The sequence below is a fragment of the Brienomyrus brachyistius genome, chromosome 11 (genome assembly GCF_023856365.1).
Source record: "Brienomyrus brachyistius isolate T26 chromosome 11, BBRACH_0.4, whole genome shotgun sequence".
NCBI classification, from domain to species: domain Eukaryota; kingdom Metazoa; phylum Chordata; class Actinopteri; order Osteoglossiformes; family Mormyridae; genus Brienomyrus; species Brienomyrus brachyistius.
Genome location: NC_064543.1, coordinates 9,117,970 through 9,136,661, shown reverse-complemented (window position 1 = coordinate 9,136,661; position 18,692 = coordinate 9,117,970). Strand labels below are relative to the sequence as shown.

At 47.3% G+C, this 18,692-nt stretch overlaps 2 protein-coding genes across 3 annotated transcripts in view; one reads left to right on the top strand and one right to left on the bottom strand.

The window, feature by feature from the left end:
• The first annotated feature begins 164 nt into the window (after positions 1-164).
• LOC125751847 (dual oxidase maturation factor 2-like) lies at positions 165-3,433 on the top strand. The gene is made up of 9 exons (XM_049031223.1): positions 165-199; positions 416-596; positions 950-1,007; positions 1,230-1,364; positions 1,550-1,757; positions 1,858-2,072; positions 2,322-2,500; positions 3,111-3,158; positions 3,254-3,433. The coding sequence occupies exons 2-9, from the start codon at positions 450-452 to the stop codon at positions 3,257-3,259; spliced, it is 996 nt and encodes a 331-aa protein (XP_048887180.1). The 5' UTR covers positions 165-199; positions 416-449; the 3' UTR covers positions 3,260-3,433.
• Positions 3,434-4,775: 1,342 nt separating this feature from the next.
• LOC125752040 (amyloid-beta A4 precursor protein-binding family A member 2-like) overlaps positions 4,776-18,692 on the bottom strand; it is a 53,931-nt gene continuing 40,014 nt past the window's right edge. The window contains exons 5-13 of one of the 2 annotated variants that reach the window (XM_049031572.1): positions 18,344-18,489; positions 15,934-15,969; positions 14,704-14,790; positions 13,209-13,394; positions 11,262-11,441; positions 10,471-10,683; positions 10,078-10,197; positions 8,844-8,984; positions 4,776-6,389 (exon numbers count right to left, since the gene is read on the bottom strand). In XM_049031572.1, coding sequence (XP_048887529.1) covers positions 6,318-6,389; positions 8,844-8,984; positions 10,078-10,197; positions 10,471-10,683; positions 11,262-11,441; positions 13,209-13,394; positions 14,704-14,790; positions 15,934-15,969; positions 18,344-18,489 — 1,181 coding nt within the window. In that variant the 3' untranslated portion in view covers positions 4,776-6,317. The remainder of the gene's footprint in view (positions 6,390-8,843; positions 8,985-10,077; positions 10,198-10,470; positions 10,684-11,261; positions 11,442-13,208; positions 13,395-14,703; positions 14,791-15,933; positions 15,970-18,343; positions 18,490-18,692) is intronic. The other variant, XM_049031571.1, reaches the window with a different exon arrangement.

Here is an 18,692-nt window from a genome sequence, read left to right as displayed (position 1 = left end):
AAATGATTCCCTTTACAGTCACCTCGTTTTATAAGGGTCATAACAGAGAAGTATGCGCAGTTTAGCAGAAGCCCCACATATGCAAATGAAACCGCTTCCCAATATAAGGCGGATGCTATAAAAGCTGGTGTCCAAGGCGCCCCTCACACTCACCTCCTCTACAGCTCTGATCAATTAGTCACCTATACGGCTTTTTCAGGTAAGAATTTCCATTCTTTGCATTATTCACAGGTGGCTGGAAAGCAACGAATGTGAGCTGTTTTTTTTACCTTTACATTTTTCAATTTCATTGAACCATTATATGTTGTTTAATTCTATGGCAAAGGCTTGATGCGCTTGGGCCGCCTTACCCATGTGAGAAGGACCCGTTGTGTCTTTGGGACTCACTGACCAAGTACTATCTCTCCATCTTCAGGTAACTGAGAAGTGCAGTGTCAGCTCCGGAGAGGATGACGTTCTACAACGACATTTACCCATTTTACCCCGAACAAAGGACTCCCTTCATCTTTAACCTGAACCTCCTTATTGTGATACTTGTGCTGTCGGTCTTCGCAGCTGCTTTCCTTCTGATTCTCCCGGGGATTCGCGGCAAGCCGGTAATACAAAGAATTTCCTTCTCTGTGAAATTGCACTTCGTGAAAAAAATCCGCAGGGCAATGCCGTGTTCCTTTATCTCACTATGCCCGTTATCACGATATAGCAGGTTAGTATGCCAAAATGCTGGCAGAATTATCTCGTTGTGTCAAGAAAATCAAAACAGCTTTATTAGGAACTCAAAGGGCAAACATAAAGGAGTCTCGATAGGGAGCACGTTTTAAGGAGATAGGGAAAGAAAAGTTTCAGACAAATGTGAACTCGGCTTTTTAAGACTTTATCGTATGAGTTATGCTGATATGCACGGTAACAATTACGAGACTCACACAGTCACACGGGTGTCTTGTCATTTTAGAGGCTTTTCTGGATGATCCGAATAATTCTCAGCTTATTTGTGGGCGCAGTAATTGTAGGTGAGTGACTTTGAAATCCACAAATTGAGGCCTCACTTTTTAAAACTTAATTTTAATTTAATGCAAATACGAATTAAGCATCCTCACGCAATTATATAAACAGATGTTTAATTCTAGTCATAAACGGCTTGGAACGGACCTATTTCGTTTATCCATTAAGCTGAGTTGTCTCTCGTTTCTCTTTCCCCCCCACAAACGGCCAACTGAAATCTTTGTTTTTAGCGGTGAACTTCTCTGGCGACTGGGCAGCCGGCGGCGCAAAAGTGACGACGACGTACAAGTCATTCAGCAGCGGGGTGGTGAGCGCGGACGTCGGGCTCCGCGTCGGGCTGTCGGGGATCAACGTCACGCTGAAAGGTGAGAAAGCCGGGGACCACAGCCGGGGCGCAGGACGGAGTCCCATATTGGGGATACGAGCCAAACTTAATCACTTTATATATATCATCACTTTATGATGAATCTGCTCCTGCCTTCGCCGTTGTATTATCTCTGCTCCTCTGCTCATAACTGTGCCTGTCACTGGGGGCGATTCCCCGTTTTAGGAGACCCCGTGAACCAGCTAAATGAGACCATTGACTACAATGAGATGTTCCGCTGGACAGACATCTTGGATAAGGACTACGCAGAGGCGCTGAAGAGGGGCCTTCCAAATCCCATTTTGCACATTGCTGAGAAATTCACCCTCAACAGCCCCTGCGGTCTCTTCTACCAGTACAGATACTCTGGGCGGTACACTTCTGCCACCATGTGGTAAGATCACGGAAGTGCTGGCATGACAACCATTTCTGTCTCCCTCACCTTGGTGATGTTTCATTACTACGACGTCACTCTTACGTCTTTATCTTAACAGGACGGCTTTCTGCTGCTGGCTCATCGCCAACATCCTCCTGTCCATGCCTGTCGTCCTCTACGCCGGCTGCATGATGCTTGCCACCGGAGCATTTATTTTCTTTTCCTTGGCCTCCTTCGCCACCATACAGAACGTTCCTCCGTGTATTTTCACCGTAGGGACTGTCTCCTTCCAGCTGGAGTTTGGCGCCTCCTTCTGGCTGTCGCTAACAATAGGTATATTGATGAGGGCGACTGGTGACCTGCAGCTGCAATACAACTCAACACTCCAGAAGTGACTTTATATGCGACACACACACATATGCAGCCAAAATTTACAAAGCTGCTTGTAAATTTTGTCCATTTACACAGATTGATTGTAAACCAGTAAACTTCAGAATTCAAGGACAGATGAGGAATCACTCACAATGTGGGTTAATTGCTATTATTAAGATTGCCGTGGCTGACAGAACGGCGTGTCTGCAGGTCTGCTCACCACGTTTCTCGGCGTGCTGGTGGTGCTGCTGGACTGCCTGGCACCTGAGGCACTGAAGGAGGCCTTTAGCATGACGTCGGGTGAGGATGACGATGACGAACCCGTTCTGGGGACGGCCTACATCAACCACAGCTTTCTGGAGGACGTGACGGGTGCATCACAGGAGCAGGTAGACCTGAGGGCAAGAAGCATGTACCTCTGAGATCGTGTGGGGAGATGTATTAAACTAAAACAGTTACTGAACTTTGAAATTCAGCGTCACTTTATAACATAGCTGGTTCTGGTCAAAACCAGTTTCCCAGGTTTACCTTTTCATCAGTTCTGAAGTTCTGAGCATAATGTTGGAATTTAAACCTGTACAAATTATTAGGTGATATAAAGAATAAGGTTATTTAGAAATACACAAAATACCAAAGGATGCCACACAGAAAAATGTTAAACGAGCTTCGATTCAGCCTCAGATTCCTTCATTAACCTGAAACTGTTCATGCAAACAGGTGTTCAGTCTGATTAAGCGCCATCCCTCATACAAGCAGACAATTCAGCTAAAAAACAATGCAATTTATATTAATGGATGACGATTTCAAAAATCGTTAGGGCCCCTGTCAACAAATAACATGGGAATAATTTAAATAGCACAAGTGATTCCAAGTGTAATTGTTCAGTTTGCTTTGTGAGTCACAAGTGATTCGTCAGTGTTTTCTCTGCACTTGGAAGCAGACAGTGCCAAGGTGGGTCATACTGCAAATGACATCATTCCCTGTATGCTTTTATTTCAGGCACTAAGACAGACAGCAAAGGACCTCACATATATCAACATGCCCAATGTAAGTACACTACATGACCATTTTTTCCTATTAGAAACATTTGTCCGAATGCGCTCTGCATTTCACACACTGATCACCTGATCTTTGCATTGCAGCTTTAACTATGTGGAAGACCAGAATGGTCGCATTACTTGAACAGCCGCAAGACTTGCAGCAGACTGTTTTTTTGCACACACATTGACGCTGAATGTTTTGGACTTCCATCCATTCATCCATATTGTGACTGTATATCCTGTACGGGGTCGTTTGTAATTAGGATTTGAGCTAGATTAATGTTTGACCCCAAAAATGTGTATTTAAATAATGTGCATATTTTTGTAAAAATTAAACTTGCTGTATAAGTTTCACTTGTCAGAATGTATGTGTGAGTTGGATTGATTCTGAATTAATCACATTTTTTCATTCAATACACTCAAATATTTAAAGCTAAAAGACTTTTGCACAGTACTGTATATAAAAGATACATTGCAAAATAATATACAGGTATATTACAGTATACATAATTGTTAATGCAAAGTGGGTTTCCCTGCAATGATAGGGGTGGAAGAAAATGTCTTAACTGACAAAAAAAGAAAAAAATAGATTTTTAATAAAAAAAAAAAAAAATCAGCAAACACTTTACTTGAATCTATCATCCATAATGCATTATAATGCTTGGTATTCTATAAAGCACTAAAGACACCTTCATAATGCCTTACAACAGTCAGTATAGTAATTAAGGATGCTTTGTACTGCATTATGAAGGTATCTTTAGTGTGTCATAGATGAAAGCTTCATAAAGCATTCAGAGTGCATAATAAACATTTTTATAAATATTTATAGCTGTTTATAATGCGTTATGAATGCATTGTAACGTGTTACGAATGTGTTCATAGATTCTTATAGACATGGTATTCACAGAAAGTGTTACCGGAATTTCTTGCATTAGAGTATCACACTCACTACACTCAGAAGATAAACTTGTCATTTGCACTGTACTGCAGCAAAAACTCATCTGCATTATGAATATGTACGCGCTTTGGATGGCTGGGTTGCTATAGTCTGACCATATTATGCCTTCATCCAACTTCCAGCTGCTTGTAATAGTCGGGGTTGTGGGAGCCTGGTGCCTATGAAAGGGAGCGCAGAGCACAGAACAAGCTGCAGACGTTAGGCTACATAACAAACGGTGTGGTTTTGTTGTTAATGAAAGCATACATTTTACCATTTACATACCGTGACACTGACCGCAGTGCATGTGTCTGAAGGGATGGCAGTAACAGTACAGATGGGATTCTTATGGCTATTGCAGAGCTGGCTGGAACACAATAAGGTCTGCACAGTAATTCACACAATGAATGAAAACAATGAAAATATCACAACTCTTAGTTTCATTTCCCACTGAACCATGTAGGCTACATTTTTGATACATGTATATGCAAAAATGTTACTGGCTGATGCATGAACCAGTATGAATTGTTATATATCCCGCAAGAAGCAAATCAAAGAGAAAAGACTGTTTTGAGCTTATTACCTATGCATGACAATTCATCATTAAGAGCCACACAGCTGTTTTCCGTCTGCTTGTAATGCCACGGACCGACTGCCAAAACCAGTTAAAGAAAGTAGAGAGAAACATTTCAAAGTTAGGATTTATTTTATTGTTATTTTTTCCAGAATGATTTTGCTCTCTCTTCAGCTGCATGCAACAGATATTCTACTTTGATGTGTCTTTAATTTCGAATCTTGATTTTAGTCCAGTACGTTTTAAAATCGTTACCGGTGAGCCTTTTTCTGTCACAGTGTATTCTATTTAATCGTTACCGTCATTATCCTTCTGCAAACAAGGCCAGAAATGGAGGGGGTGGGCGTGGGGGGGGAGCTCGCAGCGAACAACAGTAATTCCCTACGGGGAACAATACTAGACACGGTTTTCATCATGTACACACAGTCTAACACTGGACGTGGTTATGGACACTGTTCTAATATTACGTTACATTCACAATCCACTCAAATAAATTAGAGTTTCTGCAGAAAATACAAAAAAAAAAAACAAACGATACAAAGTGGAACCGTTTCCATTTACACATTCCTGCTGCACACTGTGTCGGTTTTGAGTCAAGATCTGGTAAGAATTTGTGAGTTTTCTTAAATTTTTTTTGCTACTTGTAGGGGCGACGAATGTACTTTGGATTTGCCATGTGGTTACTTACAAAACATCTGCTCACACGTTTATCTATCAAAAAGCTCATCCACAAAGTTAATTTTATATGGGCAAACATCGTCATGGTATCTTTGGACTTTTTAGTGCTCATACAATAACTTAAAAAAAAATGTATAGAACTCGGTGGAATAGACCATGTTATTGTACGCTCCTTCTGCAATAACTTTGATATCAATTAAAGAATTGATACCAAAAAAATGTCTTTCAGAATCATTTCCTCAGCAGTTTGAACTAACATGGAGGTACAGATGCATGTCTGATCCATCAGACGGCCCTGTGCAGCTGATATAACAAAAGCGATCGCTTGAAATTTTTAAATTATTACTTTTTCAAAACTTATTGTGCTACTCATACAAGGGAAACCAAGAGCTTAGTGTCCTAAAACTGGAATAAATGGGAGTCTGCCCTCAGTATCTCTGCATCACCTGCGGTCTTCGCCCCGACCTGTGCGTAATCCCTGCACTGTAGGCCGACATCAAAATGCATGTTTCCCAACCGAGTCCGCTGGCAAAAAAAATAATTAATGTATTTACAATTGAAAAGAAATACGGAAAGGAAGCAAACAGAATTATACATACATACCATGTTAATATTACATACGTAAATAAAAAAATAAACCACGACGGACTCATTCAATCTTTCCACGCCGTGATTGGACGAAAGTGTCACAGACAGACAGCACACATTTATTATAACGATCATGTGACAGCCGTGACCATAACACATTCGTTTCTTTTCCACTTTAAATCCGTAAGTTATTTTTATGGTCCGTTAATGCCGACACCAGCGAACAAACAAAGGTGATCTCCTTGTACGGGAGGACGAGAAAATGCAAAAGGGAGACTCGTTAGGTGCAGAGATCGGAGAGTTCCTGGGGGGACAGCAGGAGGTCTGCTGGACTTGTCCCTGGGGTGTGGGGTCCGGCGCCTGGTCGCCCCTCCTTGGCCTGCTCAGGCTCAGATGTACATGGGCGTCTCCTGGCCAGTTAACAGTCTGAACATGGCTGCTGGCATGGTCTTCATGTGGATCTGCCACGAGAGGAGAACAGAAGAACCTCTGATGACGTAATCCAGGACACACAAGGGACATCCTGAACTGTCCATGGGTCAACATAGGAGGGGCTTGCATTTCACTTAAGCCAATCAGTCGTCATCGTATGACATCACCATACTGGTCCATTTTTTTCTCATTTTCAAACTCAAGGATTCCAGCCATCCAGCTATCGGAGCAAGGGGCAGTGCATGTCTCAGCAGGCTAAGCCGCTGTGCCTGTGATCACAAGGTTGCTGCTTCGAGACTTGCATTCGAGACATACAAAAGCCAAAGTCAATCGTCTCGCTTCATCTTAGGGCTCAATCTACCAAGACCGCCTGCATTATACAGTCACGAACTCAAGGCATTATCAATGTACTGCAAATGAAAGCGTTACACATGTAGAAGATACACTACTGTAAAACCAAGTGAATCTTTTCCTGGTGAGCACAGAACGAGAGTCTTAAGAGCCTAACTCAGTGGACTGGGTGGAACAATGAACAGTGTTAGATTTTGTCCCCACCCACGTAGATCAAAAAACTTGTTTGATCCAATATTGCAACAGCAATATATAAAGCATTAAATGGTCTATTGTATTAATGTACAGATCATGACTTAAGTATATTACTAAAGAATGACTATGTTTTCCCCGTCCATCCCATGTCCTAACGTCAGTGAATTCTCCTGAAAGAATGTATGAACGAGGTGTAGTTTAGGGCACTTTTCTACAGCACCAGATACCAAACTTTTTCTACTTCAAAACAGTATCAAAGTGAATAGTATTTCTTGGGTGTTTATCAATACGAGTACCTGACCCCTCTTGTGTTCTCACGCATCTGACTGACATCATCTTCCATTTCCGAAGTACAGTTCTAACAGACCATCAGCTGCATCCTCGCCAATGACAACAATCCCATGATTCACTGCATTCCAAGTTGGTTCTTCGGAGGTAAGTTAACAAGAATACAAGCACATTCTTTGCAATCTTGGTATTAATAAACAGCCTTTGTTGTTGTTGCATGTTTACTCTCTCATAGTTGACAAAACTCAGTAAACTTAAATTTTAATGATTGTTCCTTTCCAAGATTATGTAGCTTATGTTAAAAAAATCAGTTTATTGCTGCTATTTTTCATGAGCGCAGCATGTGCTTGCAGTCAATCATATTCAACCTTGCCGTTAAAATTACTGATAGGTGCGTTTGTGAAAAATTTTGCAAAACGGAGAGGAGAAAAGCGAAAGAACATTCGCTAAAAGTCATATGTTGTCTTACATGGAAATACATTGGATTCCATAGAGATGATAATAAGCAAAACCAAGGGGGTTTTGGCACAGTCCTCGACACCACAAACTCTACTGGTAGATCATAAGTTCTTTTTGGCTACAGCAGGGGTCTCCAACTCCGGTCCTGCAGAGCTGCTATCCAGCAGGTTCCTGGTATTTACCTGAGAGCAGGTGTGGCTCATCAGAAGCCGGGTAGGATAGAAAACCTGCTGGATAATAGCTCTGCAGGAACGGAGTTGGAGACCCCTGGGCTACAGTTTCTTTTGGGTAAATTTTTTATTCCAATTTTGGTTTATGAATATTGCGATATTTAAGACATATAGTAATATTTGACATTTTTATTTTTGAATATTTTATTTCATGCCAACCACATGTTGAATCTGTTATTTTGACGAGATTGAAATTAAAGCTCGGCTCTCTTCCTTTGTTGATGCATCCATTATAATGACTTATTCTTAAATTTAGTTTGTAACTACACTTTTTCGAGCTGTATTTTGAGTTTGCGAGGCAGTTTATTTGCATAACCAATCAACAATAAACATCTGCAAACCCCACCCTGAAGTACTGAAGTACCAAAAAAACTGGTTTGGTACTTCTGTAATGGTACTGGTTTTGGACCGGCAATCAGTGGAAATCAATGGATTTTTTAAAAAAATACCAATAGTTCGGTACTAGGTGCAGTGGAAAAGCACCCCAAGAATCTTTCAGTCTGAAACTAAACCCTAAGCCTGCTGCAGGAATTACTCTTTCTACACCTCTAGGGGGCAGAAGAGGAGAGCAGATATAGCCAGTCAAGGCTGGATTTCTCAGAATAGCTGGAACTAAATAAATGAATTGTACTTGTGTCAAAAGACAGGCAAATTAAATTTTGCTTTGAATAGTAATTTTAGCTCCATGTCATTATGTTGGGCTACCGTTTTAAGTACTGGAATGTCTGGCAAATGTCACATATAAGCCCAGTAATCGTGTTTTAACATTATAACATAGGACAGAACGACCCCATATCAATCTGGTATCAGTCTTATCAAGCTCATGCCTTCTGTGCTTCATTGAGGCTGGAAACCACACGCACTGCAGTTCGGCACTCTCTAAACAACGGGGGGCAGGGGACGTCCCTCACATCCCCCTCACCCCACCTCCCAAATCGAGGTCCGCATCGTCACACTCACCTCGCCGACAGAGTTGGACAGCGCCTGGACGATCTTCTCGTGGGCTGTGGCCACCACACTCTGGCCGTTGATCTCGATGATGCGATGGCCGACACGGACCCCTCCTCGCTCCGCGATGCCTCCACGCATGAGGCTGCAGATCTGCATGGAAAACCGTCCATCTCACCTGAATTATCTTGACCCCCTGAAGGTCACATCTACCCCAATACCCGCTGTCCAAGCAAATTAACTGCGCGTGGAAAGACTCCAAGCATCAAGATTCACTGCACATCTATGAGCACAAGCCTGATCAAATCAATATGCAGATTAAAGATGTTTTCTACATTATCCATCATTTCCCACATGTCAGAGGAGCCTCAATGTATTTTTATTAAATAATTATCCATAATCAATACAATTCATCACAACATGTGCAAACACTGTGCCTGGTGTCAGTTTCTTTACTCGTCAGACCGACAACGCTGAGTGGACCGCGGTAACCTCGGTAACCTCGCCTGAATGTCACTTGTCACCTCTAGTGAGGCACAGGTGCACAGCGACAGCGGGAGAGGGGCTGAACAGAGAGAGACCCAGCCAAGGCTCACGATCAGTGCTCAGCTTCGCAGAGACCACGGCAAGAGTAACTGTGCGGCAATAAGCCACAGAAAATAAGTGTGGAGCTGCTCTGATCAAACTGGTATTTAAAGTCCTGAAAATTCAGCGCATGGAAAAGAGCAAGACGGAGAGCAGCCTAATAGTGAGAGATGGCCGAAAGCGGCCAAGATTCCAAGATTATGGAAGCAGGGGAAGCAGAGAAAGCGGCACGACGGCGGGAGACTCGCGTCCGAACCGGAGTCACAAAACATCTCAAAGTTTTATCAAATCATATGTATCCATTTGCCTGTACGAAGGCATGTTGTTTGTGCAGAATTCCAGTAAAAAAAAGACACAGGAACCATTTTTACCAATCCCTGGGCGTGTGACATCACACTCTAATGCATCGACACGTTTCCTTCCACAGTCGAGGTAGGTCAGATAAATGAATGTCTCTACTGTAGATTCTCACGCATTGTGATTGTATGACAGACCAAGTGTTCGCCATAGAATGGACTGGTGTCCCTGCCAAGGACCCAGTGGGTGCTGTGTGTCTCACTGGGGTCAGGGTCAGGGATCTGTGTCTGAAGCCAGAAACACATTGGTCTCCACCAAATGAAAACGTGAAAACGTGGGACGCCCCCCCACCCCCCGCACTCACGATGCCATTCTGCACGCTGAAGCCCAGCTGGTACTTGAGGTCGGGACGCTTGATGAGGACAGTGGTGACAGGGGGGCAGCTTACGATGTTTAACTTCACCTGAGTCTGGTTCTTCAAGCCCTGGGAGAGAGAACCAGGTGTAAGATCCAGGCCGCCGGTAAAGAACGGCAATCTGTCTGCGATTAAATTTCTACATTTAATTATTAAAATGAATGTTTTTTTGCTTCAATGCAAACAGATTTTTTTTTACTTGACAAATTCAGGTCAATGATCTCACAACAGAAGCTATTCTGGGATTTGAACCTGCAAACTTTTCCCTGGATACTCGGCTGTCTGCTGACCTGTCTGGTTACCAGGTGGCTGCTGAAACGCTGCAGAAGCGCGTGACTCTACCTTGATGATGCCCTGGCAGGTGGCGAGCGGCAGGCCCACCAGGCTGGTCTTGTTGACGGACATGATCTGGTCGCCGATGCTGAGCTTGCCGGAGCGGGCGGCCGGGCCGCCGTTCATCATGTTGGCCAGGATGACGGTGGGCAGGATGGAGCCCCAACCGGACTCGACGATCACCACGCCCAGGATCTCACCCTTCTGCTTCTCCAGCTGCAGCTGGGGGGCACCACCGCAGAGACCAGGGGTCAATGCAAAACACCATGAGAACATCAGGATGATGTCAGAGAACGCCGAGGATAAAGGGAAGACGACTAGTAATGAAGACAGCAGATCAAAAGGAGACTAAATGAAAGCAACATTTGCTTGTAACTCCCAAAAAACTTCTCGGTGGTGCCCTGCGTTTGGCAGTTACTGCTGCATCAGCACAACCGACAGCGTCTCACAGGCAGGTTCTAACTCAGTGTTTCCTGACCCGGTCCTCGGGGACCCACAGACGGTCCACATCTTTGTTCCTGCCCAGCTCCCTGCCAGACAGTCCACCATAGGCATAAATTATAGAGGGGGTGGGGACCTCAACCCCCCCCCAATGTTCAATCCAAAGTTACACTTTTGCAGTCCACATTTGTGCCCCCCTCTCAGCTCCTGGCTGGGTAGCAAAAATGTGGACTGACTGCGGGTCCCTGAGAACCGGATTGAGAAAGACTGTTCTAGCTGAATCACCACACAGGGGGAGCCTAGAACAGGCCTACTCTGCCCCCCCCCCCCCCCCCCCCCACGAGGGGCCCTCCCCCAACCTCTTTGCAGTTTTCCGAATTGGAGAAGTGGATGAGGTCGTCGTTGTACATCTCCTGCGTGTTTATGATGTCGCTGTACTCCTTCTGACTCAGATCTTCTGGGTTGATGCCATTGGCTCTGAGGAACTCTTGGTAAGCCACGCTGAATGCCTGTCCTATGGACTGGGCGATGAGCTGAGCCTGGGGGGAGGGGGGGGCATATGTCAGGGTAAGACGTTACAGCAAGGGACAACGAGAGCAGGAAGTGAAAGAGGAAACGCGTGGCACGGGGGGGGGAGGGGAACCAGAAGCGATGATGAGGTAATACTAATGAAACAGGGTGGGGTCTGCGATACTGCTGCCCCCACAAAAAATAAATAAATAACCCAATGTAAGCTAAAGACAGGGTAGGACAGGGCAGGGTGGGGCAGGGTCTTTCACGGTAAACGTGCAGCTACCTGCCCCCCCGGTTTTGCCGCACACTGACGAAAGCGACACAGACCCACGGCGAAGCCTCACACCTGCCCGCAAGGGGAGTTCGGCACCTCAGACATGTTTGGGAGAATTTACGCATCTGGATGAGAAGGGTGTGGCAGGGGGGGCAAACAAGCCATTTCTGTGTTTTTATGAGTGATGCCAGAACGCAAACATCAAACGTCTCCTGCAAAGGGATGCATGAAACAGCTAAACCTTAATGATCAAAGATATCTATCGAAACAGGCTTACAGCCATAGCCCAAGTAAAACAGGCTCCAAAAGATGATTTATCTTGGTCTCAGCCTTTACATCAGTACAAGGTGAAACTTCAGTAAGGCTGTGCCCACATGCTGCCCGCGGTTCCAGTGACCAGCAGAGAGCCAGTAACTGGCAGGTCAAACCGACAGTCTGCTTATGCACAGAGGAGCCTGCCCACACACACAATCCCCCCTGCGGGGCCCCCAGTGATAACTGTGCAGGTAAAATGCAGAGTGAGGCTTCGGTCTGACCACAAAGGGTCAGCGGGAGATCAGAGTCGGACTCCTGTGATGTCAGGATCCGCCCGTGACCCCGACCCGCGGACCCCGACCTGCGGACCCCGACCCGCGGAGAGCCGCCGGCCCGGGGGGTGCACTGAATGTGTCAGAGCAGCCAGGGAGCCTGTCAGTGTTTGCTCACTTTAGTGCGATGGGGGGGTTGTGGGTACAACAGCAACACAAAAATCTTCCCCCCATTTTTAAAGGAGATGCTTTGAATATATGCATTAATTTACAATCATTTTGTTCCACGACTGCGGCATTTGAGAACACTCTGCCCTACAAAACTCTCCAGACGTACGAAAACGAGCCACGCAGAAGCCGGTTCATTATTCTCCTGTACAAGGTATATATAACGCAGTGCTGTGTTCAGCTGGACGGGGTTCGGGGGTGGAGGAGTGGGACTGCAATGCAGGGCTGGGCGGCGGGACACTTCGCCGTCTGCAGGGCAGCCCTCGGCTGCGCAGGTCCCTCTGCCCACAGTCCCCCCCCACCAGGACTCCCCGACCCAACACCCAGCCTTGCCCAGAGTTCTGGTATTTTTCAGGATCATAAACGTCTATAACAATTAATTTTGTCTCTCCAGCACCAACCCTTGTGGCTACCCAGCTCCTGTTCCCCAAACACAGGGACTGGTCCCCATCATTCCACATAACTGGTTTTTATGTTACTGGAGGCCGTCCCCGGGTGCACTGAGACACAAGAGGTGGGATTCCAGCTCTTCGCAAAGCTGTCAAACAACACAGAGGGCAATTCAGAACGACATACTGGGCAACAGGTGGGAACGACAGGGAGCTGAATAAACTAGTGCAGAAACCGCACACAGAGAGCTGGCAACCTCCGCGGTGTGGGGGAGCAGAGCCCCCCACCCAGCCCCATCAATGACGCAGAAAGCAGGCAGGCAGTAAACGGCTCGCGCTCAGGTGAGTCAGCGGAGCCCCACGGGAGCCACTCACATCCTCCGACTCGAACACGTGACAGATCATCTTGTACTGCTTCTTGCCCTCGCTGCCGCCAGGCGTGGTCTCGATGCAGTCCTGCGAGGCGGTGCGGGGCACGCGCCGGCGCGCCATCAGCACCACGATGTTCCCGATGTCCGCGATGTAGGAGATGGTGCGCAGGGCGTTGTCCATCATCGTCTCCTGGAATCCAAGGACAGCCGCTAGAGCACGAGGACCCAAAGCCACAAGGCGACATGGCCTCCCCACTTAAACTGGGACACCCCCTGTCATAGCGGCCCCTGCCCTCCTGGCTACAGTAATCACCTGTTCACCTGTCACTTGCCATGTGCGACAGTCCTGTCACGTCCCGTTACCCAGGTTCCCACCACACCTGACACCAAAACCTCATAAAAACAACCAGAGTTGGACATTTCAGGTCCAGAGAGTACAAATCCAGACCAAGATTTTGCTCCAACCAACCAGCTGAGTACTCTGTGACTGTGACGCTTTATACTCAACTGGTGGGTTGAAACAAAACCTTGGTCTGGACTTGTACTCTCTGGACCTGAAATCTCTACCTCTGAAAACAACAATTACATGTGTGATAGGAAGTGAAGGTACTCTCTGCCGTTGGATCGATATCCCTGCCGTTTATTCATTATAATTACATCATAAATACATACATGACACTAGGGAAAGCTACAGGGGTCACCTTGAAACCTTCCCAGCCGACTCTGCGGCCATCTGCTATGAATTACACACAGTGTGCTGCTTCAAAATGGTTATTGGAAGATAATTCTACACCATTCTCTGCAGTTTCAGAGATGGGCAAGTCTGGTACGTGGTTTTGAAACTGTCTGAGCACACCGCCTCGCTCTCGCTCCTCTCCTGTATCTCACACCAGCGCCCGGTACCGTCACAGAAAGGTGTGAATGCTACGGAAGATCAGCATATTTAATCAATCCTCCCTCGTCCGTATAAAAGTATAAAACAGCTTCATGGTTAGCCGGTGACATTTATACAAACGTTCCATGGTGGAAAATCGCTCAATCTGACACGGGAGCCCTGATATGAATCGATATACCAGCCAGGTTTTCGTTGCTGGCTTTAAAAACATCAAGCATTCCTGTCAGATGGAAACGAGCCCAGAATGGGGGCGCTGTCGCCACGGCGAAGGGGCGTCGGGGGTGTCGCCGCGCTAGGAAGCGGCACCGTCGCTGTAGCAAAGGGTTTGATCGGTAAGAAATCCACTGGAATGCAGTGAAGGTGAATTTGCAGATGAGTGACGTCTGTCAGCACAGAGAGATTTGACAGCACATTGTTGGCTTGAGGCTTTTATCTGGAGCAATTTGAGAGTTTTGCCATTTATGCAGAAGAGTTAAGTGCGCTGGACTGTAGCCAAAATGAGTCCATGTCCTTGAAACATAAAACACTGTAGGAACAGATGCGATAATCTGCTAAGGAATCTGTAAAATGGTGCATGAATGGAGGGGCTGAAGGAACATCTCACCTGTGAGTCGGCGTTCAGCACCTTGATCCTCTGTGTGGAGATAAAGAGGTCCACCTCCGTGAGGGTCTGGCCATCACCTTCCAAGCTCTAAAAAGGAGGAGAGGCAGAGAAGGCAAACGAATACACATTAGGGCGCCTCCCAGTGGCCAGGCCAAATGATGCAACCCATAGTAAAGCAATTTGGAATCCGTCCTGTGCTACATGCTAATATATTGGGTAATAATACAGGCTGGGACACTGGGGATCGCTCACCAGGAAGGCTGGTAATTTTATGCACCAGCTAGTAGGGCCTTATCCTTCTTATAAAGAGAAATTAAACCACTAACTAGGTCCACCCACTGCACAAAGCTTAGGAATGCTAAAGGCAGACATGCTCTGGCAAATGTTCTGAGTGCGAATGACTGCAGTGAGAGCTGGCCGGCTCTCCTGCGACCGTGGATCGCATGCAGTTCATGCACACTGCTCCTCCGCATGGCTTTTCGTAGCGGCATCTCACGGGGGCCATCTGCCCCCCGACACCCGCTGAGGGCGCCTGCCGCCCAGGCTTTGGCCGAAAGGGCCGGCAAGCCCTGCAGCTCGAACCAACAGGAGGCCTTTCTGTTATCTGGAGATCTGGGAGCGAACGCATGTTTTAACCAATGAAAAATGAGGAGAACTGAAGCAAGAGGCAAACACTGAGAGGCTGAGGCATGCAGAGCAGGGTGTGGGGGGACATGAGCTCAGAGACACATGCACATGACACTGTCCGACGAGGATGGGGAGGGGGCGGGGTCTGGCCATGACAGGTGTTTTACATACAAGCAAAGCAACCAATCAGAGAGAGCCCACTGGCTTCACACTGAGCACAATAGACAGCCTGTCAGGACAGCAGGTTCAGTGTAATTTAGCTCATTCAGAGACATCTGCTATGGAGATAGGCTCAGTGTTAATTCTTTTTAGTATGAATATAAAATTAACGGGTTCTTTTTCCATCGTGTCATATTCGGATATTTAAATTTGTACACTTGGTTTAAATTGCAGTGCATGAGCTAATCGAAATGTCATGGAGTTAAAGTTACAGGAATCCTGTGGAGCCAAATCCAGCTAATTCCCATGGCTGGGGCTAGATGTGCGTTGCTCAGCTCTGAACCCAGGGGCCCCGGGTGGCAGGACAGACGGCGCGATGGACATGAAGGGGGACACTGTGCTTTTCTGCTGGGTCTTGCTGGGGTATTTTTGTCTTTTACACACCACCTTCTTCTTGATTTTGGCAGCCTTCTGAACCCTCTGGAAGGCGCCGGGGCAGAAACGGGTCGTCAGACACAGGAGCGGCAGAAATGCGGGAATCAAAGTAAAAGAAATTAAGGCGCAAGGGGGAAAAATTACAAATAAAAAAAAAAGATACATAAACAGAAGCAAACATGAGTTCTGCCGCCGCCCCGCCAAGGCCCAAGGTGAGATGGCAGCACTGCGTTCTGTGCTAACGAACCAAAACAGCAATTAGCGAAGCATAATTGCTCTTTCTCTGTGGCCTTAAGCAAACCGCACGGCATGCAAACATGGATCGACTCCTTGGGAATAGATTTTTCAGAAAGCAAATTGGACATAACCGACAGGACATGTGTAGGCTGCACACAATACCCACCCAGGAGGAACGAGACGCATCCCGTCCACAAGGTCAACAGTGTGTCCGTCTGGAGCACGAGGCCCCCGAGCCACACAAACCTGCTGCTCCCTGCCACTCCAACTGCCGCCACTTACCCATGTGACGCAGCTGGGCCAGAGCAGAGCTCCTACACCAATTACCCGGCCTGCCTGAGGGCGCGACCCTGGTCCTTGGACCCCATGCCCATCAGTACCCCACCAGCGACTCATCCCAAGTGAAGGACTCTGCTCATTTGCAACAATGCAGGGGCGCGTCATGAGCAAATCTCCGCCCGCCTGTGTCCCCGTACCTCCCTTATCCTCTCCACTGCAACCAGCTGCTGAGCGTGACTGCACTGGATGCTGGAGGGCTTGCAGTGAGCAGGAAGGGCCGCCGTGTAATGAGTCACCTCGCCTCCTGCTCCTGGACAAAGCTGGTGAGGTTCAGCTCCCACGGGCTTCTGGATATGGGACCAATCCTGCGGTGTTTCAGCTAGTGAGTGGCTGGGGATAGGCCTTCTCTCTCGGTTCTACTTCCCCTTCGACCAATGGCACGCCGACGTTCATTCACAAGACCCTCCCCTTCAGTGTGTCCCTTTCTCCTGGATGGACCAATGAACCCCACCGTAGCGAATCTCCCGCCCTCAGTGAAAATGAGGCGCTGGACGTCAGTGTCTCTAAGAGGCCTTTTCCGTCATATACGTGCCCCTGATCGATGAAGTACGTATCTTGAAGCTGTCTGGCCAAATTTACTTAACATAAGTCGTCCCTGGGGAGGACTTTGTTCTCCACCTCCACTGTCAGTCTCCCTTAACGTGAGAAGGACATTGGCGTCCACCCGGCATGGGGGGGGCCGAGTCAAGGAGTTCAGGGGAAGGGGGGGGGACATGAATACTGCAACAAATACAGGCAGTGGATTTTAAAACACACATAAATAAACAATTAGAGTGCTATAAAGCTGCAGCACTCCCCTCTCCCCCCACCTTTATTGTGTGTGGGGGGGGGGGCACTGTAAGAGGGCGGGGAGGCCACAGTCTCCCTAACAGGCGACTTGTCTGTTTGCTGAAGTGAACCACCATCCATCTTTCAGGAGAAAAAGGAGAGACTGAGGCTGGCTGGATGGGGGGGGGGGGCTTATGGAAAAACTGAGGCTGACTGGGGGGGATAGTGCAAATTATATCCAGAAGCCCCTAAATTTCATTTAGGTTTTGGGGGGGGGTGTGGTACCCGCTGTTCACATGCTCTAGTGGCTACCTCTTATCCTCCAAAGAGTCATGTGACATTCACTGGGAAATGAATGGGGGTGTGGGAGACGCAGTGACCCCAGACCCCATGGGGGGACGGGGGAGGTAGGACAGCAGAAACACAGGGTAACACGCAGGCATACAGCTCACACCAGAACACCAGGGACCCCAGCCCACCCGTGGGGGAGCACAGCCATGCGGAACAGAACCGAACAGCAAACACAGCTGAGCCACAAGGCGAGACCCGGATGCGTGAACGGTGTCTGCACAGCGGAGCGGCAAAGCCATCACTGGCAGGGCATTCACTGCACAAGACAGCTGTCTGGGTGAATGCTGCACTTAAAACAGTACAGTACAGTAAGTATGCAGTTAGAAATCAGTCTTCCAATCCATATGACACCATGCTTTGGTTACAGGCCTCTTAACTTGGCCACAGTGTGTCTCCTATGGGTACGTTGAAGCCGTGTTTGTATGGATTTTCCTCTGATTACCACATTACGCTCACTGTTTAACCCTGTAGGTGCGGCCTCAGTGTTTTTGTGCAGGCAAAGCCATGGACACACACTCGGGCACTTTCATCTTACTACTGTTATCAGCATCAGCAAAACACAGGAAGACGGGGCCTGTACCGGTACCGGGTCAGCAGTGGGGATAACAGTCTGGGAGGAGTCACTGGAGCAGCAAGAAAATCTGATCTAGATATCAGGACCTTTCCCGATTCCCACCCGGCACCGCCACAGACGGCACGCTCCGGGTCCTCCAGCGGGACTTACCTTCACCCGGCTCACGGCCTCCTGCGCCTGCATCATACGAATGTTTTTGGACGGGTTTCGCTCTGAGAGCAGCTGGGTGGAGCCCAGGTAGTTGGCAGCGAAGATGATGCCATCGATGAGGTCCTCGGGCTCACAGGGCCCAGGGACTGAAAGACAGATGGACAGAGAATATAGAAGCAACTCAGGGAAGGACAGTGAGACAAGCAGCCATGTTTACCCACAGCAGTCACATGCACTGGAATTCTCATTCATCATGAGTAAGTAAAAAAATTGCACAAACACATTTTCAATTATTTATAACATTACAATCCCCTAAATAGAATAAACTGATCCACACTGGAAGCACTGC

Bases quoted from the DNA above. Each gene is read 5' to 3' on its own strand.
- LOC125751847 (XM_049031223.1), top strand. From the start codon at position 450: ATGACGTTCTACAACGACATTTACCCATTTTACCCCGAACAAAGGACT. The intron at 597-949 runs GTAATACAAAGA...TTGTCATTTTAG, and splicing joins CGGGGATTCGCGGCAAGCCG to AGGCTTTTCTGGATGATCCG. The intron at 1,365-1,549 runs GTGAGAAAGCCG...TCCCCGTTTTAG, and splicing joins GATCAACGTCACGCTGAAAG to GAGACCCCGTGAACCAGCTA.